We start from the raw sequence: 27,319 nt of genomic DNA on the forward strand, positions 1-27,319 counted from the left end.
TCACAGAGCTAGGAGTTAAGAGAGTAAGGATTTGAAGTAGTCTTGCCCCAGAACCTGAACTCTTAAACATTACATTATTCTGCCCACATCCACTTGCCCCTTCCTCCCCAAGGTACTGATCCTAAATGCTCCCTTTGGATACCTATTTCCACTCCTGGTAACTTGTTGTCTCTATATACTTGACCACAAATTTCAAACTGGTAGATTGTAAATAAAGAAATTTCCACCAAAAGGTATTCAAGTGGATCTTTTTAACATAACCAAAAGAAGTAGCCATTTTATAAGAAAAGTATTACCTGCAGCAGTATAATCCCAGTTATAAAAAACATAATACAAAATAATGAATTTTTAAAAGCAAGATAAATCCAGAAAGGTAAGCAAACTAGGTTGCACCACCTGAAAAATATTTTAAAATAAAAGTATACTTGGCATTTGGGAGGGCCGAAGGTAATATTGGGTAATATATAAATTAGTTATTCATTTATCACCATGTTGTCTAATAAGATTAAAAGAAATGAATTTCTCATTAGACATTGTCAAATAAAAACCCAGAATATTGAATAAATTCACTATTCTGTAAAAAATTCAATTAAAACCTAAAAAAATCTCCTTCTAATAATGATTTCCACAACAAAAGAATTTTGGCAAATAATATAAGCTCAAGGCAACTGAGTTAGATTTTTAAACATATCCCCTTTAACACAAATAATAGGTATAATGAAATGAGGTAAGTGTATTTTAGCAAGCCCTACAGGTTTTTGTAAAAAAATTTTCTCACTAGGCGCTCATGTGTCCTACCCACAAAACCATGAGAAAAATATTTCACTCAGCTTCCTCAGCTGAGATGTTCTTTTCTTTACTCATACTTGGTCATGCACTTAGAAAGACACTGCCTTGTTTTTTTCTTTTGTAGAATGTATCTATGTATCTTTGTGGAATTGCCCCTAAGGCAGAACAGAATCCTAGTGGAAGATCTTTCTGAAGTGGCTGACAGGATTAAGAGCACGGGTGATTTGTCATTATGGTTAACCTGGACAAGAAGGGAAAAAGTAAAACAATAAGAAGAGCCTACCTGGAGTTTTAACTCTGTTCTATACAAGATAAATGCAAAGATGAATCTCATGAGCAACCTCAAGGGCTTTCTTTGACATTAGGAGCAAAGAGGAGCAACTTAGTAAATAAGGTCTTTGTTTACTGTCTTGGATACTACAAATAAGCACTGTCCTGTTCTGTTAATACATCTATTATCTGGCTCTGGAAACTATAGTGCTTAATTGGTGACATCATGGTAATGGTAATAGAATACAATAGTATAGTGATTATTCTTGATACTCTGTAATTGATGATTTGGTATATAGTTACTGACCAGGGCTGAAGGCCCAATGTTATTTACACCTCCACCATCCCAGTGTTTTCTTGGGCACTCGGAAATATTACGACAGCTAGCCTCAACATGTGTGTTTTGCTTCCTGTCCAGACGTCCCCACTTAGCTACTTCCTGCCACTATAGTAATAAAGGCTTAGTCCCAGTTCCGCTCCCTCTCCCTCTTCATATATCTCTCTCTCCACACCCTCCCCGGCAACAACCCTGGCGTCTTCTCTCTCTCTGCTTCTCCCTGCAAGTGGTCTTGTGTGGTGTACCATGCTTCCAATCATCTGGGAAAGTATGAGTAATAAACTCTTCTTTTAAACGCAATTGTCTCCATGTTTCTCATCTTATACTGGATTAAAATAAATCCTAGGCTTATATTAAAATAGTGTAAGCATATCATTAAAAATTGTCGTACCTGTATACTTCTTTGAATCCTTGAAAGACTTACTATCACTAGTTTTAGCACCAATATTCTGTCTTGTGTATATGTATGTAATTTATTCATTCATCCAAATATCCATACAATACTAGACCATACTGGAGAGACAACAATGGAAGACAAAACCCTTGCCCCCATGGAGTTTGTACTCAGGAATTACAGCAGTAAGTGAGGAGAGGGAGCATATCATTTATTTCATTTGAATCCCCCACTTTTCTTCTGTGCTTCACATATACTAATGTTCCATAATATTCCTGAATGAGGAAATTATTTATCTCCTTTGTGCATCAGAAGCCATTTTCTCTCTCTTTCCTTTATTATTGAATAGTGGTTTACAGTTAAGAGACTTTCCATGGGCTTATTTCACTTGAAGTGAGCACATGAAGTAGAGCACTGTTGAATGATACAGTAATTCAAGCTGCTGGATTTCACTGTAAGGAATGAACAACCTTACTCACCAATTACCGATAATGCCTTGGGTAGACATTATCTAACAATTGTCATACATATCATAAAAAACAGAAACAAAAATCAAGAGCACCTGAAGGAAACAAAACAAAAATGATATTTTCCCACCCTTGATTCAATAACTTATGATCATGGCTCACGCCTGCGATCCTAGCACTCTGGGAGGTGGAGGTGGGAGGATTGCTTGAGGTAAGGAGTTCAAGACCAGCCTGAACAAGAGTGAGACCCCTATCTCTAGTAAAAATAGAAAACATTAGCCAGGTGTGGTGGTGCACGCCTGTAGTCCCAGCTACTCGGGAGGCTGAAGCAGGAGGATCACTTGAGCCCAGGAGTTTAAGGTTGCTGTGAGCCAGGCTGATGCCATGGCACTCTAGCCCGGGTGACAGAGGAAGACTCTGTCTCAAAAAAAAAAAAATTATGAGACAAATATTTTCACATTAAAGCAGACCAGATGTGTATGAGGCTGGAGGAGTAGGGATGGAGGGAATGATCTTTGGGGGCATTTATATAATTGAGAATACTGAATGTTAAATAAGCTGTGTAAATGAAAATTGCTGGCTAAGGCCCTACGGAGTTATCAGTTGCTATCCCACTGGGAATTTAAACCAAGTGCTAAAATTAGCTCTAAATCTCTTGCAAATATATGAATAAGTAATTGATTTATATTTTAAATATATGTACCATCTTATAAGGAAGGATAGGAATCTGAATTTTTTCCTAGTGTCTCACTTTCTTACCTATACAGGGGAATCAGATTACCTACTGAAGTAGATATTACAGTTGCACACTCAATATTCATCTATTTATCCCCTTTTCTGCCTTTTCAACACCCTCCTCAGAGTTTCTGTGTCTTTAGGAGATGTCCCTGTCCTTAGCTCTGGGATATAAATTTCAACTGGCCTAAGCCCACCATGGAGGCCTCACCACCCTTGTCAGTGATAGCACAGGCACTGAAAGCAATTCTAGCTAATGGACATAAGTGGAAAATCTGTTGGGGTAAGAGGGTTTCCTTAGTCTTAAAAAGTGGCAGAAGATAAAGGTGTTCCCTTTCTTTGCTTCTGACCATCTTCTGTAATCAGGAGCTGAGAGAACCATTTTAGGACTATAAGGGAAGCCAGACTGGAGAACAAACCAACACACTTAAAGATGGCAGAGCAAAAGGAAGGAAGGAACCTGCGTCCTAAACAATATTGTCAAGACACTGAATTAACCAAACCTAGGAATCGCCTTGCTGCCACACATCTAGCTATGTAGGATTAAAAGGGGGGGCTCAAACAATAAGGACATTTAGTAAAGTTTCTGTTACTGCAGCTGAAAGCATTTTAACTGATAAACCTTCTCTTTTTCAACAGTTTCACTCCTAAATAGTAGGCTTTTCAATATAACAAGGTGTGGTAGGTTGAATGCAAAGATAACTGCCAAAATTTCCTCCTATGATCAAGCTGCTCCTCTCATTAACAGATGGAGTCTATTTTCCCTTTCCACCAATCTAATCTTTCGGCCACTGGAATACTGCAGAAGGAATACAATGCAAGTTCCAGAATTAGGCTTTGAGAAAACTAGGTTCACCCTTCCTCCTTCACTCTCTTGGAAGCCAGTCACCATGTGAGAAAGCTTAGGCTAACTTCCTGAATGCAGAAAGGCTTTACGGAGGCCTATCAAGTAGCTCCAGCCAAGAGGCAGCACCAGACCTCAGCAATGTGAGTGAAGCCTTCTTGGACCTTCCAGTCCCAGCTAAACCTAGATAACTGACATCTCATAATAAAAAAGACTAGCCATCGCGGCTAAGCCCTGCCTGAATTCCTGGCCATAGAATTGTGAGCAATAAAACATCTGCTGTTTTTAGTCACTAAGTCTTGGAGTCATTCATAATGCAGCAATAGGCAATTGAAACACATAGTGATAATGTTTTCTTGCTGCGTAAAATTGCTGTAGTAATTTCACAATGATTAAGAATTAGTGAGTCACTAACAGCTGTATATGGTAAGGAACAGTTTTTTTCCGATATGTGTTTTAAAAGTCTTCACTCAGAAAGGAGAACTTATTTGTTTCCATGTATGCATCACCTTATCCTACGTACTAACATTTTAAAAATAATTAAATACAAATAAATGGGGAAATGTTTGTAACAAATGAGATGATATCCCTAACAAGTAAAGCCTTTTCACAAAGAAAAAAGAAAAATACAAACACCTTAATTTTAAAAATGGGCAAAGCTATTTCTCCGAAGAACCATAAATGGTCAATAAACATGAGAGGGCAATATCTTAACCTCAAGCTAAGTTAAAACATTAGGCATCATTTTCACCCATTAAATGGCTAAAGAAAAAAGTATAGTAAGACTTAATGCCAGCTAGGTTCCAGTAAAAAACAGAAAAACCCGGCGTTAGAGGCCCAGAGTCTGGGACACCAGAGTCTCCTTCAACTATGGGGACTTCAGCGTCTCTGGTCACAGGCAGCCTGACTTCGGGCAACGTTTAGGCCTGTAAAATGGGAACAAGATAGCTACCGCACAGAGCTGTTTCAAGGCCAAAATGATATGCAATGTACGTGTTAATTTTTGGCAACCTGTTCGCCCTTGCATTTATTTTTGTAGGAGATCTTGGAAAAGAACCGGCATTACAGGAAAATCCTAATACTTCCCCGGGAGGTGGGAAGAGACGGGAATGACGCGACGCCAACAATGACACGTGATGGCGGGAGAAGGCCAGAGTGGGAGGTGGCCCAGGCGGGGGCGGTGCCCTCCCGGAGCCGCTGCTCACAAAGACCCCCGCCTCTCCGCACACCCTCGCCGGGGCTTCCGGGTTCCGCCGGGCGAGCGACCCCAGAGGGAAGGCGGGAGAAAGAGTAGAACCCGCAGCGCTGATTGGCTGCCTGAGAGCAAGGGGTGGGCAAACACAGGTCGGGAGGGCGCGAGGGCGGAAGACCGCGGGCGCGCACTTCCTGTCTTTGTGGCTCGCCGCTCGGGGTCAGGAACTTGCTGCCTGGCAGCTCCTGGGCTTCGCGGTGAGGGACGCGGGCCCCCAGGCGGAAGGAGGGCGGGAAGGGTGCGCGGCCAGGACGGCGGGCGTGGGGTGGAGGCGCCCCTCTCCCCGGCCTGCCCAGCCCTGGGTCGCGGCCCCTTGGCGGAGGCCGGCACTCGAGCCCCTGCTTTCCATCGGAAAGTGCAGTTCTTCCCCAGCTCCATGATTTCGCAACTCCTGTGTTTTAACCACGGATATAAAAATAGAAGGGCTAGTTAATGCAGCCTGCCTAGTTAATAAATCACGAATTTGTAGCCTAAATATTCTAATTAACCTTTTAAGTTAACTGTAGCGTTAAGATTGAATTTTACTCAGTCTGTCTTCAAGGGCATACACTCCTGTCGATATCCTCCCATGCTAAAATCAATTAGTGTTTGGTCTGTATTACAAAATTTAAAACATAATTATTTGTTGCCATATTTCACTTTGAAAATTTTTTATTCCCAGGATATTTTAAGCTTTTTGAGAGATTGACCTTTTTTGCTTCTGTTGTGCCTGTGGTATCTAACATGTTTTTGGAACACATAGTAAGCATCTTATAAATACTTCTTGGTTAATTCCTCAGTATATTTATTCACAAACAGAAACTTTTAGCCTAATGCCTGGCTCAGGACAGAGCCCATAGTAAGTACCTCAGTGTTTGTTGATGAAATTCAGTGAACACCAAATGTGATCAAATGGCAAATATCCCATAATATTTTTACTTAAAGCAACTAATGTTTTGTGTGAATTTTAGAAAATGTTTTATCACTACCTTAATGAAAATCAGCATTACCTGCTATAGATAAAAGGTAGCTGTAAATAAATGTTTAAAACTATCATTAAGTTCTGCCTAAATATTGTTATCCTTGGAGGTCTGAAGCCTATACTTTATTGAAAAGGGGCCAGCTGAGGTAGCTTATGCCTGTAATCCCACAACTTTGTGAGGACGAGGTGGGAGGATTGCTTGAGACTAGGTGTTCGAGGTAACAGTGAGCTATGATTGTGCCACTGCACTCCACCCTGTGTGACAGAATGAGACCCTGTCTCTACAAAACTAAATGAAAGGGAGTTCTTCAAATTTAACATACACGTGAAAGACAGATTTCTCTCCTTGATGCAATCAGGATTGAAAGAGAATTGAAAAGGAAATAATTTTCCCACTATGTGATTGATGCTAATACTGTATTCTTTTGCTTCTAAAATATTTTTTCTTAACAATAGTGGTAGGAATTCTACATAATGGGAGACACTGAATGAGGATTTTTAGTTTGTCATTTGATTATTGTTTAATTATAGCTGCAAACCTACTTCCTTTCAATGTGTTACTGGAGTAACTGATCTTTATTATTACAAGTTCTTAGAGATTGTTTTCACTGCTATAATAGTGTCTTTTTTTGTATATGTATATATCCTTCAGGAAAGAAGAGATTATTCACAGTCCCGAAGCACAGAACCCAGTTGTACTGAGCTTTTGGCTAAACTATTTTAGCCCAGAATGGCTGTGGAGTCCAGAGAAGTTTCAACTCAGATACCTCAGGATCTTCAGGGACCAGAACTAATATTAGTGAAAATAGAAGAGGGTGTTTCCTGGGATCCAAAATTTAAACAGAATGGAAGTACCCAATCCTGTCAAGAAGAATCTCGCCAGCAGTTCAGAAAGTTTTGCTACCAGGAGACACCTGGGCCCCGGGAGGCTCTGGGCCGACTCCAGGAGCTTTGCCATCAGTGGCTAATGCCAGAGTTGCACACAAAGGAGCAGATCTTAGAACTACTGGTCCTGGAGCAGTTCTTGAGCATCCTGCCTGAGGAGCTGCAGATGTGGGTTCAACAACATAACCCAAAAAGTGGCGAGGAAGCTGTGACCCTGTTGGAGGATTTGGAGAGGGAATTTGATGATCCAGGGCAGCAGGTGGGAAAAGAGAGAAGTGATATGTTATAAGAAAAGGAATTTATAGCCTGGAGCATGTGGTATCATCAAAACAGTAGGGTGAAGATTTGTATGTCTCTACTGAACCCTAACCCTGAAGTGACTGATAGGGCCATACCTGTTTCTACCCTTACATGGTCTTTTTTTCCTATCCTTCTTCTCTGGAGATGTCCTCATTAACCTCTTTGAGACTTTTACTAAGCAGTGTTGCGAGGGATTTTATCACAAAGCTAACCATATTTTATTGATTTCAGGCCCCTGCTAGTCTACAGGGACCAGCAGTGCCATGGAAGGATTTAACATGTCGTGGAGCATCCCAAGAGTCAACAAACATCCAGTTCCAGCCTTTAAAGACACAGCTGAAATCCTGGAAACCTTGCCTTTCCCCTAAAAGTGGTGAGGAATAGAAACTCTTCTGGGAACTTTTATCAGGCCTCTGTTTTTGAGGATACAGAATTAATTCATTTTATAAACTTGTTACATGTGAGCGTCAACTCAGAGGTGTTCACTTTAGCATTTTGTATTTAGCAACCTTCATGAAATTGCAGTCAGCCCTCCTTGTGTTAGTTTTCCTGTCATCCATTTACTTATTCCATGATTTTGTGACTATAGGGTACTAATACATGTCTAGCTAGTACTGTGGTAGGCACTGGGTCTCTGTATTCAAGGAGCTTTCAGGTCTAGTTGGTGGGTGATAGACAAGCAAAAAGACAATTGCAATGTAGCGTAGTAAATTATAGAATAAAAGTAGGCACTGCATACTATGGGAGCACATGTAAAGGCACCTAACTCAATCTTAAAAGTTCAAGGAACACTTTCTGGAAGAAGAGACATCTAAACTAAGATTTGAACTATAAGTAGGAGAAAGCCAAGTAAATAGGTGGGAGGAGGAGTGGCCCAAGTAAAGGCCACAGAGTGCTTAAGGTGAGATAATACATGGCATTTTGAAAATTGCAGTTAGTTCAATTTGACTTGAATGGAGAATTGATGGGAGAGGGGTGGTAAGAGATGAACTAGAGAGAAAAATGGGACCTACGGTGTGAAAAGCTGTATGTCTTGCTCATTCATTTGTACAGTCTCTTAAGTGCCATGTGGTACAGTTGAAGGATTTTGGACAAGGGAATGACCTGTTTGGATTTGTGGTTTAGAACTTAGCTGCAAAGTTGAGAATGGATTTGAGGAAGGCAATAGTAGAATCCTGTTAGAAACTGTTGTAATCCAAGTGGCCACAGTGAATAAATCAAGGTGTGCTATGGTAGGAGTGAGGAAGATAAAAGCTGACTTCTGTTCATCAGCATTTAAACGTTATTGCAATAGCGGGTAATTGTTAAAAGTAGAGCATGAAGAAGAGGAGTTGAAGATGATACTCGGGTTTCAGTCTAGAACAACCTGGTTAATGGTGATGCAATTCATGTAAATGGGGAAAAAAACATCTAATAATGTGTTTAGTGTGGGACATGTGAAATATTCACAAGTGAAATGCCCAATTAGCAGTTGGATGTGAGAGTCTATTGCTTAATAGTATTGAGGATCTGAGAGTCTAGGGGGAAATTAGTTTACAGTGTAAGTAGTAATTGAAGCCTGGGAGTAGACAGTTTTTAGAGTGATGGTACATGAGAGCCTAGAACAATATTTGGAGGAACAAAGTGTTTGAATGACTAGCCCTAGAATCTAAGAAGGAACAGCCACAGAAATCAGGTTGATAGAGCCTAGAAGAGAATGTCTGTAGAAGAAATTTGTGGTCCTCAGTGTCAGCTATGGAGAAGTCAACTAAATAAGATCCATAAAATACCCATTGGATTAAACAGCTATGAAGTTGGTGACCTTGATGAGAGTCATATCAGTGGATGTGGTGGGGGCTGGGGGGGAAAAGTAAGACAGAAGCCAGATTGCAGAATGGGGATAAGTACAGACAACCCTTTTCAAGAAACTTTACTGTGAATGGGAGTGAGTGAGGTTGCTTGAAGGAGATGTGTTGGTCAGGAGCTTGATTTTAAAAGATGAGAGAGACTTGAGCTTATTTAAATGCTGATGAACAGGAGTCAGTAGAGAAGAGGTTGAAAATAATAGGAAGGAGATAGTAATTGATCAATTGATATCTCAAAGGAGGCAGGAAAGGATGAAATTCAAAGTGTAGATGTAGGCTTTAACATTAGAAAAGAGGAGAGACCCTATTTTGACCAGTGCCACTTTTCCAGGAAGAAGGTTCTCTTTTTTGTCATGTAGAAAGTGAATATTGAGAGTGACTGGAGAAATATAAAATCTGTTTTTTTCTATTTGTCATTTCAGATTGTGAGAACAATGAAATAGCAACACAGGAGGACATTTCAGGAGAAAAATCACAGCGATTCCCTGGGGAACCTTCCTTTGGAGGAATTAGTGAGCATGAAAGCAATTTAGGGTGGAAGCAAGGAAGTGCTACAGGGGAGAAATTAAGAAGATCTCCTTCCCAAGGGGGCAGTTTTAGGCAAGTGATCTTCACACACAAATCTCTAGGAAAGAGAGCCCATTATGATGATCCTGAAAAATGTCTGATTCTGACTGCAAACTCTTTAACTTGTCAGAAATTTCCTCCAGAAGAGAGACCTTATAGATGTGAAATATGTGGGCACAGCTTTAAGCAGTATTCCTCTCTAACACAACATCAACGAATCCATACTGGAGAAAAGCCCTATAAGTGTAACCAGTGTGGGAAGGCCTTTAGTTTGAGGTCATACCTTATTATTCATCAGAGAATTCACAGTGGTGAAAAAGCATATGAATGTAGTGAATGTGGGAAAGCCTTCAATCAGAGCTCAGCCCTCATTAGACATCGGAAAATCCATACTGGTGAGAAAGCTTGTAAATGTAATGAGTGTGGCAAAGCATTCAGCCAAAGTTCATATCTCATTATACATCAAAGAATTCACACTGGTGAGAAACCTTATGAGTGTAACGAGTGTGGGAAAACCTTTAGCCAGAGCTCAAAACTTATTAGACATCAGCGAATCCATACAGGAGAGAGACCCTATGAATGTAACGAATGTGGCAAAGCTTTCAGGCAGAGCTCAGAGCTCATTACCCATCAGAGAATACATAGTGGAGAGAAACCCTATGAATGCAATGAATGTGGAAAAGCATTCAGTTTGAGTTCAAACCTTATCAGACACCAGAGAATTCATAGTGGAGAGGAACCTTATCAGTGTAATGAATGTGGCAAAACCTTCAAAAGGAGCTCAGCCCTTGTTCAACATCAGAGAATTCATTCTGGGGATGAGGCTTACATATGTAGTGAATGTGGGAAGACATTCAGGCACAGATCAGTCCTTATGCGTCATCAGAGAGTCCACACTGTAAAGTAACTTGTGATATTGTAAATACTTCAGATTTTTATCTTTGTTAATCAAAAGGGTTTACTTTAGAGGAAGACTCCATAAAGGTTGTAAACTATCAGATCTTGAGTCAGTCTAACTTGCTTTGTGCAGCATTTCCCAATGCCAATGTAAATTGCCCCTCGAAAGCTTTTCCTGTGACTAATCAGAATAGAAGACAGGAGAATCATTACTTCCAGCTTTTCTCTTCCCATTAGGAATACTCAGGAAAAATGAAAAATAGGAATGTAACATTGAAGCTTCATTTTTTTATGGGAATATCATGAAAAGCGACCCAAGCTCTGCCACTGCATTTGATTGTCAGTGTGCCGGGTTAGGGGGATGGTGTGGACAGCACGAGGGACTTTGTCTCAGGAATTCAAAATTTACTGACCCAATAAAGAACAGCGACAGCGCAGCAAGAAAGGAGGAGAAATGGTTTCATCAATGATTTGTTGAGCCCAGGGCAAGCTGGAAATTATGTAGGCATGAAAAGGTAGAATATAAATTAATTTATCCAACAATTATTTTTTGGAGTACTTGCTTTGTGCCAGGGACTAGGGATACAATGGAAAACAAAATAATCTCTATAGTCTAATGGGTAAGGCAACCATATAGGCAGTTGACACTGCTGTGGTCAGTGCTGTGTGACTTTGAGCGTCCAACTCAACCTTGGATGAAGAAAATGGGGGAGATAACCTGAAGGATGAGTAGGACTTAGCCAGGGGTGTTGGCTAAGGGAAGAGTATTCCCAGTAGAAGGAACAACAGACAAAGGCCAGAAAGAAAGTACGGTCCATTCCTGTTGAGTTTTTTCTTTTTTTTTTTTTTTGAAGTGAGGTCATACCTGTAAGAGAAGCACGGGTGTGGCCAGACTCTTAAGTAGCATGTATAGCAATATATATGCCAATGGAGAAGTTTCTGTTAATAAACAAAACCTGGAACCCTTGGACCATATAGTGGTCAGGAGCTTTGCCTTGGTCAGTGTGACCCCAGGGAAAGGACTAATGTTTCCTTGCCCAACTTGTAGACTATCCTAGAACTTCCATGGGGATAGTGGTGGGATTAGGGTGAGAGAGAGCCCAACCTAGATGTTAAGAGTCTGTTGCAGAGTTCTAAGTCTCCCTCTCCCAGACATAGGACTCCTTTAGTTCTTAGGACAGTATCAGAGCTGCTCTCAGATTCCTCCTCATCCCCAAGGCTGTGACTCAGAACCTGCCATATCATTTGTTTCTGGGGCCATATCCTACAGTTCCTGATACACTTGTGCTCTGATGCTCAGAAAATATATTTTGGTGGCTGGGTCTGTGACTTACTCTCCAGGCACCTCACACATGTTCAGTTTTGCCTTATGTTACCAGTATTTCACAATATTTTTTGCAAATTTTGTTGAAGACGATGCTAAAAGGAAATAACAGAAACTAATAGTTATGTTCAGTCAAGACTTCCCCTTTTCTGAGGGCCCCAGCAGGAAGAGTATCCTTAGGCTGGAGCTTAACACAAGGTGGAAAGTTGTACAGGTAAATCAGCAACAGAAAGACATGTCATTTAAAAGACCTAATAGGTTGGAGGAATAACACCTCACCAAAAAAATAAAAAATAAATCTGTGTGGAAATCTAGAGTCCTGTGCATGGAAAAAGAATTTTCATGAAGATGAAACAGGAAAAAAAGAAAAAGAAGCAAAAAGAAGCAATGCTCCTGTTGGGGCATACATGGTTGGGTATGTGCTAACCAGTAAGAATGACAAGAGGGCTAAATGCCCAAAAAGAGAAAGGGAGGGGACCATGTCGAATTGATGGTAAAATTTAACAAAATACTTGGTAAGAGCTATTCAACTCTTGTTTTCCTCCTTTTCCGCAGAGAAAGACCCAAACAAACTGAAAGGGGTAAGACATTAAGTAGGAGTTGATGTTAACACTGAGAAAGGAAACTACTCTTTATTTAAGAGCACTCTTGCATACATCAGTAAGAAATGTAATAAGTACTTGGCTTTGTATATATGTATTAGTTATTTCTCACTACAGCTCATATTTTCCAGATAGGGAAATGAAGGCTAGAGGTCATATGGCTAAAAAATGGTAACATCAGACTTTGAACCCAAGTATTAAGAACCCAGCACCCTACTGTGGAGCCACTTCTCTGTACTGTCTCCCCATAGGAAAGTTCTAATAGAAAAAACTGGTACTTAAATAGGCAAATCACGAAAGCATACGTACTAATGAGTAACACATAAATGTTCAGCCTCACTAGAGTTAAAATGTATATTAAAGCAAGAGTTAAAACGACATTTCTTTTCCTTATAAATCTGACAAAGATTGGGGGAAATTGGGCCTCTAATGCTGCTGGTGAGATGTGAGTATGTACTGTATCTGGCAATCAATACCAGAAGCCTTAAGCATTGCCTTTTGACTGAAATTCTACCTGGAAATGTATACTTCTGAAGAAACCATCGTGAATGTACACAAAATCTTAAAAGCTGTTCAAACTGATGGTTAATATTAAAAGAAATGAAGCATTCATGATGTATTGTTAAGTAAAAATATTAAGTATGCACAGTATGATCCCATGTAAAATATATATTCATTAAAAATACTGGAAATATGTAATTCAAGGTGCTATACTGGTTATCTCTGGGTGCTACAGTTATACGTAATTTATTAATAACTTTTTCTTGTGTTTTTCTGTATTTTCCAAATTTTTCTATAATAAATATCTAATACTCTTAAAATTACGGGGAAGAGTGAATGGAAGCCCAGAACAGCTGAGAAAATACTAAGAAAAGCACATGCATCTCTGTCCCTTCCAAGTCTCAGGATATTAGCTAACTTACTAGCTTCTATCCTCGATTTCATCACTGGTAAAATAACAATAGCAGACTTAGCCATCTCACACATAGTGTACCAACAAGTCCGCAAATTATATATCCCATTCCAAAGAGAAGCTATTTACCTGGAGGAGATTTACAGTTGAAAAAAGCAATAGCCTTGAAGTGAAGACCTTTGGCAGCTTTTCCATTAATTCTGCAGACATGAACAAGTCACCTCAACTCCAGACCCTCAACTTTAAAGGAGCTGACGTAGATGATCTCTTATGGTCAAAGCCTCACCATTTCATTTTTATGAAATGGAAGGGTGCACCAGAACAAGGTGGATGTCAAAGGAAATTGTTTTTTCCTTCACCAGTCTTGCTTCCAAGAAAATTCATGTGTTTACTTTCTGCTTAGGGCTGTCTTGTTTCTCTTGGTATAGAGGCAGTCCAGGGGTAACAATGTCTACCTTAAATGGATCTGACATGGATTAAAAAAGATAACATGCAATTTAGGCAAAGTGTAATATTAGTTTCCTACCTCTCTATCTCTCCCTCATTTCCATAGCTTTCAACTAACACTGTCTAAATGAAAGGACTGAAAATGTAAAGCAAATCTGACCATGGTCTCTCCAAGCTCACCTTTGTAGTGAGGAACTACTGGGGGAGACAGGTAAGGTCATGGCAGGCCCTTGCCCAGCCCACAGGCCTAAGCTTGGTCCTCTGCAGTTGGTGGTGAGGTTTCCACTCTGGTGCATGCGACACCCCCCACTACCGCCCCAAGGGAAGGAAGAATCCTAAGTCTGGTGGTCATAGGATGCGTATGTGTTTAAAGGGGCTACTTCTTGCTCTCATTTCCATGTTGAGCTATTCAACAACTGAATCCCAGATGCCCCCTTAATTTTGTGACTTTGCTTGATGAACTGCAGCCCTAAAGACTGGCTGCCACAGTTTCCCACTTCTTGGTTCAGAGAACAGAAACTGAGAACACCAATCCCCTGACTTCTTCCCACAGCCCCTTCCCTGTCCTCGGAGCATTATCTCCACTCGTTATTGTGCTCCGTACTCCTAAATGAATAGTTTCAATGCAAACCTTTAAAACTCAAATTTTATTTCAATACATCTTGCATTACACTCTAATATTAAACAGTTTAAGTATAAATGTAAAAATTAGTTACCAAAAATTATTTACTAAACAACATTTTCCCCAAAAATATTAGAGCTGGGGGAAAAAAAAACACTAATAGAAAGTACTCCAAGATGTTAACAATGTCTCTATGGGTAATGGCATTGTGGATGATTTATACTTTCTCATTTTCTATATTATGAAAATTTATAACTAATTTGCAATCAGGAAAAAAATCCATTAAGTGATAATTAAAACATTAAATCATTTGATTGTCACCTATAGGAAAAAACAACTCAACTCGCTATCCATTTGCAGGATCCCTTTAGATTTGTGATTGACCTTGCTAATGATAACTGCACAATCTTTGGACACAAAGGGGGTTAACTTACCTCCCCTATTACCCACAACAGCTGCGATCACCAAGTCTTCTTCAGAAATAACACTGTCAGGAAGGACATCTAAGAAGAGGAATCAAGCTTTCTCTTAGATATTAATTGCCCTTAGCAAATGGGAGTTAATTAAAACTTCCAAAATAAAAATTAGCAGAGAAGAATAGTTTTGAGGAATCTGAGGGGGTAACTCAACAAATATTAATTGTCCTCAAGTAGCTTAGGGTCTGCAAGCTTGGTGGAGAATGTCAGGGAACGAGGAACAGTGGAGCCTGGAAAGGTAGTCTTCCCATCACCGTGTTCCCGTACGCCTCCCATTTCCTGAGCCCCAGGGATGAGACACAAACACCCCAGTCCCCACTGTCTCTCTGGCCTCCCGGTTTTATTCTTTCCTTGGTGTACATACGTGCCTGCTTTCATAAGATACATCAGAGTCTTCTACCACACTAACTCCGAGTAGTTCAAGGTCTCATAGGTCACTCTGGGTCTGGAATAGGCTCCCCAGCTCAGTAATTATAAATAAGAAGAGAGAAATCAACATGTCATGGCTCTGAGCCAGAGTCTGTAACAACTAATGCCTGCTGAAGTGAAGAGTCCTGATGAAGGTGTATCTCCAGATCCTCTCTTATCTTCATGCCATTGTATTAATATGTGCTATAACCTCTGCCTGTAACGTTCTTCTCTTCTCCCCTGCCCTTGACCTGGCTAACTTCTACCCACTTTTTAGTTCTCAATTGAGATGTCATCCACGAGGTCTTCAATGACTCACAGACCAGGTTAGGCAGCCCTGCCGTGTACTTTGACAGAAAGTTGCATTTATCCTACCAAAGCACTTACCACACTTCACTGTAATTACCTGTTTAGTAAATATGTACCCCTTAACTCGAGGTGGACAATGTCTGCTCCAATGGCTATCACATAGCAGGTACTCAATAAATAAGTAAACCTGAATTGACCTCAGCAAGAAGTTCAGGGCTGAGAATTGGCAGGGGTGCGGAATGAGCCACCATTCCTCAGATACTATTAATATTAAACCGCCTCCAATACTAGTAAATTAATAGTGTAACTCATTTCACAACTCCTCAATTCAACATTTCAGACGGCTGAATGACTCAACATGTGCCTCCACTTGCCAAATGCAAATTCTCTTGCTGGGCAGCAGTCCTTGCCATCTTATAAGCTCTTTCAGACCAATCCTGGACTTACTGTGAAGGTGCCCAATGGCAGTTATGTCTGGGTTGGTAGAGAGCAGAGTGAAGGGGGTATTGATGAGCATCCTCATCCAGAAATGTGTTAGGCATTTCTAGGAAGTATCTACCATTCTTTTTGGAGAAGACCTGGGTAGAGAGCAGAGTGAAGGGGGTATTGATGAGCATCCTCATCCAGAAATGTGTTAGGCATTTCTAGGAAGTATCTACCATTCTTTTTGGAGAAGACCTGGGTAAAATTTTACTTCCATTCAATACTTTAATAATCATAACAAACATCTTTGTGTGAATCTCCTCTTACAGTACTGAACTGGGCTGGAAGGACAGAAACCCTGCTCTCAGAAAACTTCTATCTGGCAGTCTCACCCCCACAGTGAATTCCTTGCATTTCAAAATAGATGGCTCTTACCCACAGTTAAACCCTGGTGTGTGTTCGCTGATGCTGCATAAGGCCTGACCTATGCCTAAATGTTTTCCTACATTCACTGCATTCATAAGGTTTCTCCCCAGTGTGAATTCTCTGGTGCTGGGTGAGGGCTGAGCTCTGATTGAAGGATTTTCCACATTCACTACATTCATAAGGTTTCTCTCCAGTGTGAATTCTTTGATGTTCAATAAGGATAGAGCTCCTACCAAAAGCCTTACCACACTCAATACATTCATAGCTTTTATCTCCAGTGTGAATTTTCGTATGCTGAATAAGGGCTGAGCTCCGGCTGAAGGCTTTCCCACATTCACCACATTCATAAGGCTTCTCTCCAGTGTGGATTCTCCGATGCCTGATGAGCTCTGAGCTGCCCCTGAAGGCTTTCCCACATTCACAACATTCATAGGGTTTTTCGCCACTATGAATTCTCTGATGTCTAACAAGGTCTGAGCTCAAACTGAAGGCTTTGCCACATTCTTTACATGCATAAGGTCTCTCTCCAGTATGAATTCGTTGATGTCTAATCAGCTTTGAGCTCTGGCAAAAGGCCTTCCCACAGTCAAAGCACTCAAAGAGCCTTTCCCCAGTGTGAACTCTCTGTTGTGTAATATCATTTGATCTCAGATCAAGACTGCCTTCACTTTCATTACAGTCAAGGACACTCTTTTCTGTGGGAATTTTCTTGTTGAAGGTTGCCAGACTGAAAGGTCTTTCCTTGGAAGGAAGCGGACTCATTTTGTTCCTTGCAGCATTTCCCTCTTGCTTCTCAGAGTTGCCTAGAGCTCCCAAAGCTTCTTCAACTATCTGTTCTGAAGGCATTTCCCGAGGAAGTCCTCCTGAGGATATCACAGCTGCTGAGGCTGCACATTCAATAATTTCATCCTTTGCTGTCAACATGCCATCTAACAATGTGAATAGAAAATGCAAATGTCATTTACTCTCCATGCCAGAAGAAAGGAAACTACTGTAGCAGGAACAGAAAATAAACCAACTGAAATAAGTGTTTACCTATTAGGAGGAAAATTCTCAAAACTAGCTTCTCAATCTAGAAGAATTCAGAAAAGTGGCCTGGGGATAGTGAGATGTGGCCCACTCAGAGAGTAAGGTAGACAAAGAATGAGAGTTGGTATTGGGGAAGAGGGATGGTGGACAAAGAAAGACATTAGTTAGAGAAAATAGTGACAAATAATAGCAACCAGGAAGCTAGGAGACAATCCTGGGTTAGAGGAGAAGACATATTTTTAGGTAATGAGGGAATGGAATAAAGGTGAGAAGGAATAATCAGGATAAAGATATCTAAGAGTCTTAGTGGTCTTCTAGCAAAGTAGGAGAGCAAAAGATGTGATTAGGAAATGTTTGGGGGGGCAGTATTAAACAGAGCTGAACTAGTTCAGAACTAGAAGCATTAAGGCAATTGCAAATTCCGACAGGTTCCAAATGAATCAAATAATTATAATCAAATAGAATAAGATACCAAGTGCATGAGAAGAAATATTGCAGTTTCCTGACTCATTCTGGGATCAGGTGGGAGTCTAATAGGTTCGCTTTTTTTATGTGTAAATCCTCAAAGAAGGGGATGGAAACAACTAGTAGATGTGATTACCCAAAACCAAACCTTCCAGCTCTTATAAAACATGCCTCTTTTATCTTTAGATTTCTAATAACTCATAACAGGAGACTATGAGAAAGAGATGGCTGACATAACTTGAATTATTTTATTCTGAAAAACTCTTAAGTTATTCTACTCTTCCCAAGAGTCCTCTAAATGTACGTGCATCTTACAGATCAGGAAATTGAGGCTCAGAGAGGCTATGCAAGGCCATAGAATTAATAATTGGTAGAGTCACAGTTCAAATAAAGATGTTTAATATCAATAAATCAATAAATATTTTAAAAAATTATAAAGTGGCAATATAATACGTAGGGACAAAATTAAGAGCTGTGGAAATTAGAAAAGCAATGAAACTTATGGGATTTTAAATATCTCTCCAAATTCTATAACTATATAAAGTCAAATTATGGGACCAGAGAAAAACTTTGACGTTAGATGTATAGATCAGGAAAACATCAAGATTTTTATTTTTTCAACTATCCATTTATTATTATACCAAAAAAATTAGAATAAACAGTTAACTGGAATAATTCCTAGAAATGACAAATAGAGATTATAGTAGAGTAAGAAATGGTCACTTGAGTACTTAGAAATATTTGTATAGAGATAACCCAATTTTGCCAATAACATAATCAAAGTCCTTTCAGTTCTAATCCTTGGCATCTGTGACAGCTATCAATTTATTGCCTCTTAGTTTCAAATCCACCCTTCATTGCCCTGCCTGGGATACTGGAATGTTTCTCTCTTGCCAGCTGGCATGATGTGACTTTTGTCAGTAGAGGGGGCTGGAGGGGCACTGGAAGAGGAAGGGGCTTTTCTTCCTGGTTCTGGCATGCTGTTTGTTTCTGTAGCACATGGGACACCCAGCAGTGCACACCACAATGAGTTCCAGAGGCACCATCCCTGTGGGTATCTTCCAAGCAAGTTCTGTGCCATGTCGCCTACCCATGGGGGGCTTCTGACACCCCACAGAGTGGCTCCTCATTGAGTTCTGCCAGCTCAGCACTTCAGTGAGTATCTCCATCCAGGGGCTGTGGTTGCGCCCTTTCCAGCAAGATCTGGATCTCAGCCCTGGCAGGGAAGGAAAGGTGTGGCACCCTCTTGCAGATTTGTTCCTTCCTTGGGTGTTCTACCTCAGCACAGAGACTCCTATATTTGTTATTCCTGTATGCTTTAAAGTTTGGTTTTTTGTTATACCACTTACTAGTTAAAGCCCTGTTATATTAATAGTTCATAATTCTTAACATTAAACTTTTTCTCTGTTCAAGTTATTATATGGTTTCTATTACTGATACGATTTCAACTCCATCTTAGGGACTGCCTTGCCAATGGAACCAAAATATTAAAAAAACAGAATATTGGTCTTTGAATATTATAGATACTTTAGAGAATTTTATTAAAGACCTTATTCTTAACCCAAAGTTAGAATTGATATTGGAAATTCAGATTCTAAGCAGAGCCAATGGAAGAATATTTCTAGGTAAGGAGGCCTTTCCACAATACTCAGTGATGGCCACAGTGACTGTCACTAAGAAAATGAACCATACCACAGATGACAGCCCTCATCTTTATCCTAAACCCCAAAAAGACTGGGGCTCCTCACCTCTCTCTTGGAAAGCCTGGGGCTCCTGAGCCTCACTCTTGCACTGGTTCTCCAAGGGCTGCAGTGGGCTACTCAGAGACTTCAGGGCTCCCATGGATGTCACTTCCTTCCAGATCATTTCTTGGCCATGAGCTGTGTCCTAGGAGTAATCAAGTACCAGCACTATGATTCTGAGGATACACAGGAGGAAAAGCCCTAGAGTAACAGGGCAGGACAAGAGGAATTAAAAACTCATTCAAATGATTAGAGAAAAAACAACAGGACTAAAAGCCCTAGTGACTTGAATCCAGGGAATGAATAATTAATAACCGGAAAGACAGAAATTGTATAATTCTCTTTGAGTAGAGTCATTGCCACTCATAACATCTTCCCCATCAACTTATAAAAGGCCTAACAAACAAAACACCTACTTCTTACCTGTTGCCTTGGCTCATCAAGTTCCTTCTCCAGCTCCTCCAGCACAGTCACGGCTTCCTCTCCATTCTCTGGCCGATGCTCTCGCACCCAGGCCTGCAACTCCTTGGGCAGGATGGCCAGGAACTGCTCCAGCACCAGCAGCTCCAGGATCTGCTCCTTGGAGTGTACCTCTGGCCGCAGCCACTGACAACACAGCTCCCACAGTTGTCTCAGAGCCTCCCGGGGCCCAGTGGAGTCGGAGTAACCAAACTGCCTGAACCGCTGACGGAATACCTCCTGGTTCCAGGGGTTTCCCTGAAGGCCAAAGTCCTGCCCCCAAACATAATTCTCTTCTTCAACCTTCACAATTGTAAGTCCTTCTTGTTCTTTCGGAGCATGGTAGGCCAAGGCTGTGGCCTCTCCTGACATTCTGGGCAGAGACGGTCTGAAAAGGCTGCCCAGCGGAGGCAGGAAGGAGCTGGTTTGTGTCTGAGAGATTCCCTCTAAATTCCAGCTCTTCAGGGAGCTCCTGAGGTGAACAATGCTCATGTTACACAGGGAAACATGTGCTTGGAATATAAACACAGGTTTTTGAAGGCCAGTTTGTAAAGAAAATTGACTAAAAGGGAGCTTCCATATAAATGATACATGTATAAATGACGCAGGATTTTTTTCAGGATGTGAAATAGAAAATTTCAGTGTAGCCAAAATCAGTTTGACCTTTAATAATAACACTAGGGACAACATCAGGGATAATAAACAATGCTCGTAGATCATGGCAAGCAGGAAAAACACTGTAGTATATTATGATGTCTCAAAATGACAACTAACATTTTATTGAGCACTAGCTGGACACTTATATAAATTTGACATAATTTTTCTAACAACTCAATAAGGACAATCATAAAATTATGCCCATTTTCCAAAGGAGGTTTCTGAGAATCATGAGATGACCAACAACACACAGCCAGTGAGCAGCAGAACTGGGCTCTGCAACCAAAGTATTTAGCTTTTTCTATTATGCCATGGGACCTCCCAAAAGAAGGGAAACCACACTTAATAAACATCTACTGTGGACCAGGCACTTCATTAATACTATATTATTGGGGCTTGACAATAACACTGTGAAGTATTATCATATCCATATTACAGATGAGGATACTGAGGTTCTTGAAAGTTAAGTAATTTGCCCAAGTCCCCAAAATGGTAAATAGCAAAGTCAAGACATGAACTCAGGATTGCCCAACTCTGAAGCCCTTGCTCTTTTGATTACAAAATGCATTAATGCCCAGGACAATCTCAGTTGATACTATAAATTAGGAATGATGGTGAAAATGTTAGGAAGGGGTCACAGAGAATGGCCAGGGTGAATGTACAAACAAGGAGAAATTATTCTTGACGTTAAGTCACAAGGTCTTGAAACAGCACAAAGAAAAGAGAAATGGAGTCCTTCATCCATTCTTTCAACAAATAATTGAGCCTTTGGAAGTATCACTGGACAAAAGAAAAAAAAAAAAACGAATACTTGAGCATTTCCTGTGTGCTGGGCAGAAGTCTTAGGATTAAAAGTTCTGTCCCCAGGGACTGTTAGTGTCGAGTCAGAAAGTGACAGGTAAATAGAGAGTGTGATAAATCCAAGGATGGAGGTAAGTATACAAGGTAGCACAAGGGAAAGACCACTGACCAAGACCAGGAAGACAGGTGCAGGAAGAACCAGGGAGAGCTGCCTGGAGGAGACATCTCAGCAGGCTGATATGAGCGAGCCAGGTAAAGATGTAGAGGAAGGTCATCCAGGCAAAGAGAATGGAGGGTATGAGAGGATGTGGCCCACTGAGGAAACTGAGGGTAGTCCAGGAAGACCAGACTAGTGGTTTTCACCTCTAACTATGGCTCAGGATCAGCCATGGAGCATCTCCATGGGCGGGGCTTCAATAAGTGCCACAAATGCTTGTGATGTGCAGCCTGGGGAAGAACCCTGCGCCAGCCTGGGGCACCGTTAAAGAACAGAGAGAGAGGCGGCACCTATAGAGGAAGAGCCAGGCCACCAAGGGCTTGAGAGGTTGTGCTGCAGACTTTGTACTTGACCCTCATGGCCTCGGAGATGGCTAGAGGGTCTGTCAAACCATCCACAGAGTGATGGAAAGAAGATGGGAAGGGGTTTTTGCAACCATTCTGGTAACAGACAATGAGGGCCTGAGCCCTGGGAGCCAAAAGATGTAAAGATGGGAGGTTAGGGACACGCTTGGTAAGTGTTTGACAGAGAGAGGAGTCAAGAAGCAGGCCCTGGTGACTGGAGGACGGTGGTGTCATTTGCTGAGCTATGCATTAAGAAAGTTAGGTCTAAGATGCCTACAAAGAGCATTTTCTAAACTCAGCTTTGCCAGATATTACCAGATCCTTCACACACACTTAAACACAGAGAAATTTGGGGGTATTTTTCTTCTTAATTTTTTAGTATAAGAAAAACACTAAACACATTTCTTTAGTTCTTATTATGTGACAATCATCATTTAAGAAATTTCATGACTGCACTGTCAGATCTGTGCATGGATGTGTATGTAGCACTTACCAAGAGCTGCATCGCATTGATGTGTGTTCTTCACTTAGTGACCATTAGCCTGTGTTATGTCACTTGCCTTTTAATTTCAATGTTTGTGATATTATTCCATTTTATTAAAAAATAGTATGCCTTATCAACTTGCCCTCTATGGGTATGTCACTGAGGGATGTTTTTAATCATAAAGTATCATCTCTGCTCCTTTCCCATCTCCTTCACAGGCCCACCCTCCTCTACATCAGCCCACGAGGTTAGCTCTAAGTCCTCCCCTATTTTCACTCTCTACTTTCCTCCTGGGCAAGCTCATCCTCACCTTGGGTTATCATCCATCTAGTCAAGACATCCCATCTAAGCTCCAGACATACTTACCCATGGTTCCTCATTCCTACCATAACTCCTTTTGAATTTCTCAAAAGGACCTCAAATTCAGCACCTCCATAACCAACTCATGGTTCCTCACACCCTAAAACTGCTCCTCCCCCAATGGTCCCCTCTCAAGAAGTAGGAACATCCACCTGGCTGCACAGCCAAAAATATGGAAGCATCCCTAAATGGTTCTTTTTTTTTAAATTCCTTCCTTTATCTAATCCAAAGTTAGTCCTATTTGTTTTCTATCTCCAGAATCTACCCTTTCCAACCTCTGCCACTATCTTCATCCCAGCAACTATCCTGTCACACCGCACAATAACTCACCGACTGGCTTCTCCACATTCACTTGGTCCTTCTCAGTCTGTCATCTACTTTGTAATCAGAATGATCTTTTCAAATTGCAAGTCTGATCATGTCCCTCTGACTAGTTTTTAAAAAGCATAAACAAAAACTTTGTAACAGAGGTGAGGTGCTCTTTGATTGTACTTATCTCATTTGCCTGGACTATACCCTAGCCCGAGTCAGAATCTTCTGAGTGGGGTCCCAACGGCCACATTTCTAAAACATTCTGCAAGTGATTCTGGTGGCAGCCAGGGTTAAGAAGCCTGGGCCAGTCAAGGATTCATGAGAGACAAGGTTAAAGAGAATTGAATTCCTTTCTCTCAGAGCACTTTCCTCACTTTGTCAGTATATATACTTTAGTGGGACTAGTTGGTTAATACCTGTCTTATCCATGACTAGATTGCAAGCTACATCAACATTTTGTTCACTATTGTGTCTCCATCACTCAACCCAAGGCATGACACATAGTATATTCTATATATAAAAGAATGAGTGTAATTATAGTCAAGGGAGGAAAATTTCAAAGAGGCAATCATCAATATTGCCAAATGCCTAATAAGGACTGAAAAATGTCCCCACAGCACTTTACATACTGCAGAGAGGTGATCTAGCTCACCTAGAGAGCCAGCTTTGGAGTTAGGTAACCCAATTTAGAATCATGGCGCAGCCTCTTACTAGCTATACGACATTTAGTCACCAACTGAACCTTTCTGAGATATAATTTCCTCTCCTAAAAATGGAGTTAATAACGTAACATTGCAGTATTCCAAGAATTAGAAATAACATAAGGCATCTGACTAGTGCTTGCTGTATTAAATGCCTTTTTATACTGATGCTTTGACATGAGGGGCCTCAATGACACTGGAGGGGCTGCCCTTCCCAGGACTAGTCAATTCCTAGAGATAGTAAACAATTCATCTGTGAGTGTGCCTTTCATACATACCCCCACCACTTCCTCTACCAGGCTCTCACACTCAGGGCCACCATTCCCCTTCCCTAACCACCTTAGGGACAGGTACCAAACAACTAGGAACAACAAATATGCCCCAGAGCCCACTGAAATTAATCAAACTAGCCAATGCTAAGCCTGTTTACCCTGCCTTGTCCTTTCCCATGGAAGCCACAGTAAAGGCTCCTGCCTACTTTCCCTCACTCCCTCTGCCTCCTGACCAACCCTGATGCTTTCCTGTGTGGTCCAGCATGGCCAGGCATGTCCCCTTCACACGGAAACTCAGTAACAAACTATCTTTTCAATGGCAATCATCTCCTGATCTGTTGTCCCTACCATGCCTGAATAATAATAAAATCTACATTTTCAAACACTTGGCTCAGAGGAGATAAGAGGTATATGGTGTAAGTGTCCAATCCTGTTTGCTGCAGCACCACTGTTATTATAAGGTACCTGTATTATAATGTAACAGGTATTACAATGTATCTGCTTAACTGTAACAGAAAACACTAATTGAACCTTTATTACAGAGTCAAGCACTGTCTACCTGTTTTAAATGTCTAAACTCATTTTATCTTCACAGCACTCTATGCTGTAGTTCAATTGCTTAACTGAAGAGAAACAGAGAAGTTATGTAATTTGTTCCAGGTCATATGGCTTGTAAGTGATGTCGCTGGACAGTTTTGAAACCAAATGATCTGACTCCAGAATCCTTACTCTTAGATGCCTACTCTCTGCTGCAATGGCTTCTCACGTTTGCACTTCCCACCAATCAAAGGCCCTTTAGAAGAGGGCCTGCGTTTTTCACACATTTCTTTAATAATATTTACTGGGTGCCTGTTTGTGCACAGGCATTGTGCTAGGTGCTGAGCAAAAAGTTATAAACAACGCAGTGTCCTTGGCATTACAGAACTTAAAAATAGGGAGAGGCAGACGTTAAACAGAAAGCACACATAATTATCTCATGTAATTGTGGTTAAAAATACTACAAAGAGGAAAGTAGAAGGTGCTCTGACAGCGACCGATAAAGGATCTCGCCCAGACCTGGGGAGTCAAGACGGATGACTGACACCTGACTCAAGAACGGGCTCTGGCCGTGGGAGAAGTAGCACGAAAGCCCGTCCGACTCCTAACTCCCAAGCCTGCAACCCAGCACACAGAAGGCGCTGCTTAAGTGCTTGAGGAGTCAAAGGAGCCAAGGGGGAGTGGATGAACCAGCTGGCCTACAAACGGATGAAAGGATGGACCGACGGACCGCGGGCTGATAGCGCCTAGGAGGGGCGGGACCCTGGGACAGCCGAGGCTCTTCCCCGTGCAAGGGGGCCCAGGCAAGGCGGCGGGGAGGGCTGAGGCCGGACAGGGAAGCACCCGAGGCCGCGCTGCCAGACCGCCCCACTCACCCTTCGCTCTACCCGCCGCGGGCAGCGACCCCCGAGAGGGAGCAGGACGGCCTCCTAAGGCCGCACTCGCGCCGGAAGTGGGAGCGGCGCGCCCCTCTAGGAAGGCCGGAGGACCGCAGCTCAGTGGTGCGCGCGCGCGCACTCGCGGCGTCGCGTCTCGGAAGGAGGGGCGCAGGCCCGGTCCGACCTGGAGGGGACATCCCAGAGTCAAAACGGTTGACGGGCGACTGAAGGGGGTGTGGGAGAATAAATACATAAACTTGTATATTTGACATATATTTAAATATATTAAAATAGACGTATGTAGTTAAATATATGCATTTCCCCCCTTTTACCCACAGGCTGGTATGGCATCAAAAACATTTTAAAAAATAGAACCGACGGACTCTAAATTTGGAGAGGAAGAGGGTCAGACCACACTCACCTCAAACGCGTCTACAGTAACAGTTCCAGGAGCTGCGGGGAGGGTGGCGAGGCAGAGGTCCTGCCCAGGATGGCGAGGGTGCAGGGCGGTGGGCAGGAGGATGCGGGAGGGGAGCGGAGCAGGTTGTAAGAATTTCCCCGTGGGACGTGCTCCTCAGGCTGAGCCTTGCCGAATGGCTGCAATGTTGACATCGACGGAGGAGCCAACAGGTTTCCCGCCTAGGGAGCAGGAGCAAGAGCTCGGCCGTGGGAAATTCAGGACGCGCTCAGGAATTAGCGCAGCATCTTGGCCGGCCTGAACCTGGGCTAAGGGATTGGTTGAAGTCAGTTGGGTTGTGCAGAGTTGCCAACACCAGACTCAGATGTTAGGAATGCATTTAGTGATCCGTGCAGACCATTTAATTGTGACGTGGCCAGAACTGTACTTCAGTATCTAACAGTGTTACGCAGAGTGGATAAAAGGGCAAAAGAGATGAGAGAAGAACAGGTGGTTAGACATGAGAATTTAGCAAGATTTGATAATATATAAAAATATGACGGGGGAATAAGGGAACAAATATTGTTTCTGCCCCCATGCTTTCCTGTGGCACTTCAATAAAATGTTAGACTTCTTCACTATATCCTTTGTATCTCTTACCTGCTCTTTTCTTCATTTTTCTCATTTGCATATTTTATCACCCATTTTCCAGATTACTAACTCTCCCTTCAGTGATAGTTTACTTTTCAAAGTAATGTTTAAACATTTCCCTTAAGTTCTCAATTTCTGTAATTGAATTTTTTAAATTCAGAATTTGTTTGGTTCATGTTCATATCTATCTCTCTTTTAAAAGGTTATTTACACACAAAATTTACCATTTTAGCCATTTTTAAGTATACACTTCAGCAGCATTAAATACATTCACATTATTGTACAACCAGCACTACTAACCATCTCCAGAACTTTTTCATCTTCCCAAACTGAAACTCCATACTGATTAAACAATAACCCCATTTCTCTACCCCCAAGCCCCGGGCAACCAACATTTTACTTGCTGACTCCCTAAATTTGACTAGGCTAAGTACCTCATACAAGTGAGATCACACAAGTTTTGTCTTTTTGTGACTGGCTTATTTTACTTAATATTAATATCTTCCTGGTTCATTCAGGCT

At 41.6% G+C, this 27,319-nt stretch overlaps 2 protein-coding genes across 6 annotated transcripts; one reads left to right on the forward strand and one right to left on the reverse strand.

The window, feature by feature from the left end:
- The first annotated feature begins 6,701 nt into the window (after positions 1 to 6,701).
- On the forward strand, positions 6,702 to 10,939 carry ZNF397 (zinc finger protein 397). The gene is made up of 3 exons (XM_045527219.1): positions 6,702 to 7,193; positions 7,466 to 7,607; positions 9,501 to 10,939. Exons 1-3 carry the CDS (start codon positions 6,780 to 6,782, stop codon positions 10,550 to 10,552), a joined length of 1,608 nt encoding a protein of 535 aa, XP_045383175.1. The 5' UTR covers positions 6,702 to 6,779; the 3' UTR covers positions 10,553 to 10,939.
- A 3,517-nt stretch (positions 10,940 to 14,456) lies between these two features.
- ZSCAN30 (zinc finger and SCAN domain containing 30) lies at positions 14,457 to 26,487 on the reverse strand. 5 transcript variants are annotated; one of them, XM_045527217.1, is made up of 5 exons: positions 26,172 to 26,487; positions 25,748 to 25,934; positions 20,152 to 20,659; positions 19,735 to 19,873; positions 14,457 to 17,421 (listed from the first exon to the last, which is right to left on the reverse strand). In XM_045527217.1, the coding sequence occupies exons 3-5, from the start codon at positions 20,557 to 20,559 to the stop codon at positions 16,508 to 16,510; spliced, it is 1,461 nt and encodes a 486-aa protein (XP_045383173.1). In that variant the 5' UTR covers positions 20,560 to 20,659; positions 25,748 to 25,934; positions 26,172 to 26,487; the 3' UTR covers positions 14,457 to 16,507. The 5 variants fall into 5 exon arrangements, 3 of the variants coding, with proteins under 3 accessions (XP_045383173.1, XP_045383172.1, XP_045383174.1); XR_006729162.1 differs by lacking the exons at positions 25,748 to 25,934; positions 26,172 to 26,487 and having other exon boundaries at positions 14,457 to 16,221; positions 16,322 to 17,421; positions 20,152 to 23,881; XR_006729163.1 differs by lacking the exons at positions 25,748 to 25,934; positions 26,172 to 26,487 and having other exon boundaries at positions 14,457 to 14,953; positions 16,091 to 17,421; positions 20,152 to 23,881.
- Between the last annotated feature and the right edge of the window lie 832 nt (positions 26,488 to 27,319).

Source organism: Lemur catta, chromosome 16 (assembly GCF_020740605.2).
Source record: "Lemur catta isolate mLemCat1 chromosome 16, mLemCat1.pri, whole genome shotgun sequence".
NCBI classification, from domain to species: domain Eukaryota; kingdom Metazoa; phylum Chordata; class Mammalia; order Primates; family Lemuridae; genus Lemur; species Lemur catta.

What these genes read in the sequence shown, in the direction of transcription:
- ZNF397 (XM_045527219.1), top strand. Translation starts at nt 6,780, where the DNA reads ATGGCTGTGGAGTCCAGAGAAGTTTCAACTCAGATACCTCAGGATCTT. An exon ending in TTGATGATCCAGGGCAGCAG is followed by an intron (nt 7,194 to 7,465) that starts GTGGGAAAAGAG and finishes TATTGATTTCAG; the next exon opens with GCCCCTGCTAGTCTACAGGG. An exon ending in TTGCCTTTCCCCTAAAAGTG is followed by an intron (nt 7,608 to 9,500) that starts GTGAGGAATAGA and finishes TTGTCATTTCAG; the next exon opens with ATTGTGAGAACAATGAAATA.
- ZSCAN30 (XM_045527216.1), bottom strand. Translation starts at nt 20,907, where the DNA reads ATGATCTACGAGCATTGTTTATTATCCCTGATGTTGTCCCTAGTGTTA. An exon ending in TTGATGAGCCAAGGCAACAG is followed by an intron (nt 19,874 to 20,151) that starts GTAAGAAGTAGG and finishes GATTACTCCTAG; the next exon opens with GACACAGCTCATGGCCAAGA. An exon ending in CCAGGCTTTCCAAGAGAGAG is followed by an intron (nt 17,422 to 19,734) that starts GTGAGGAGCCCC and finishes TCACATTGTTAG; the next exon opens with ATGGCATGTTGACAGCAAAG.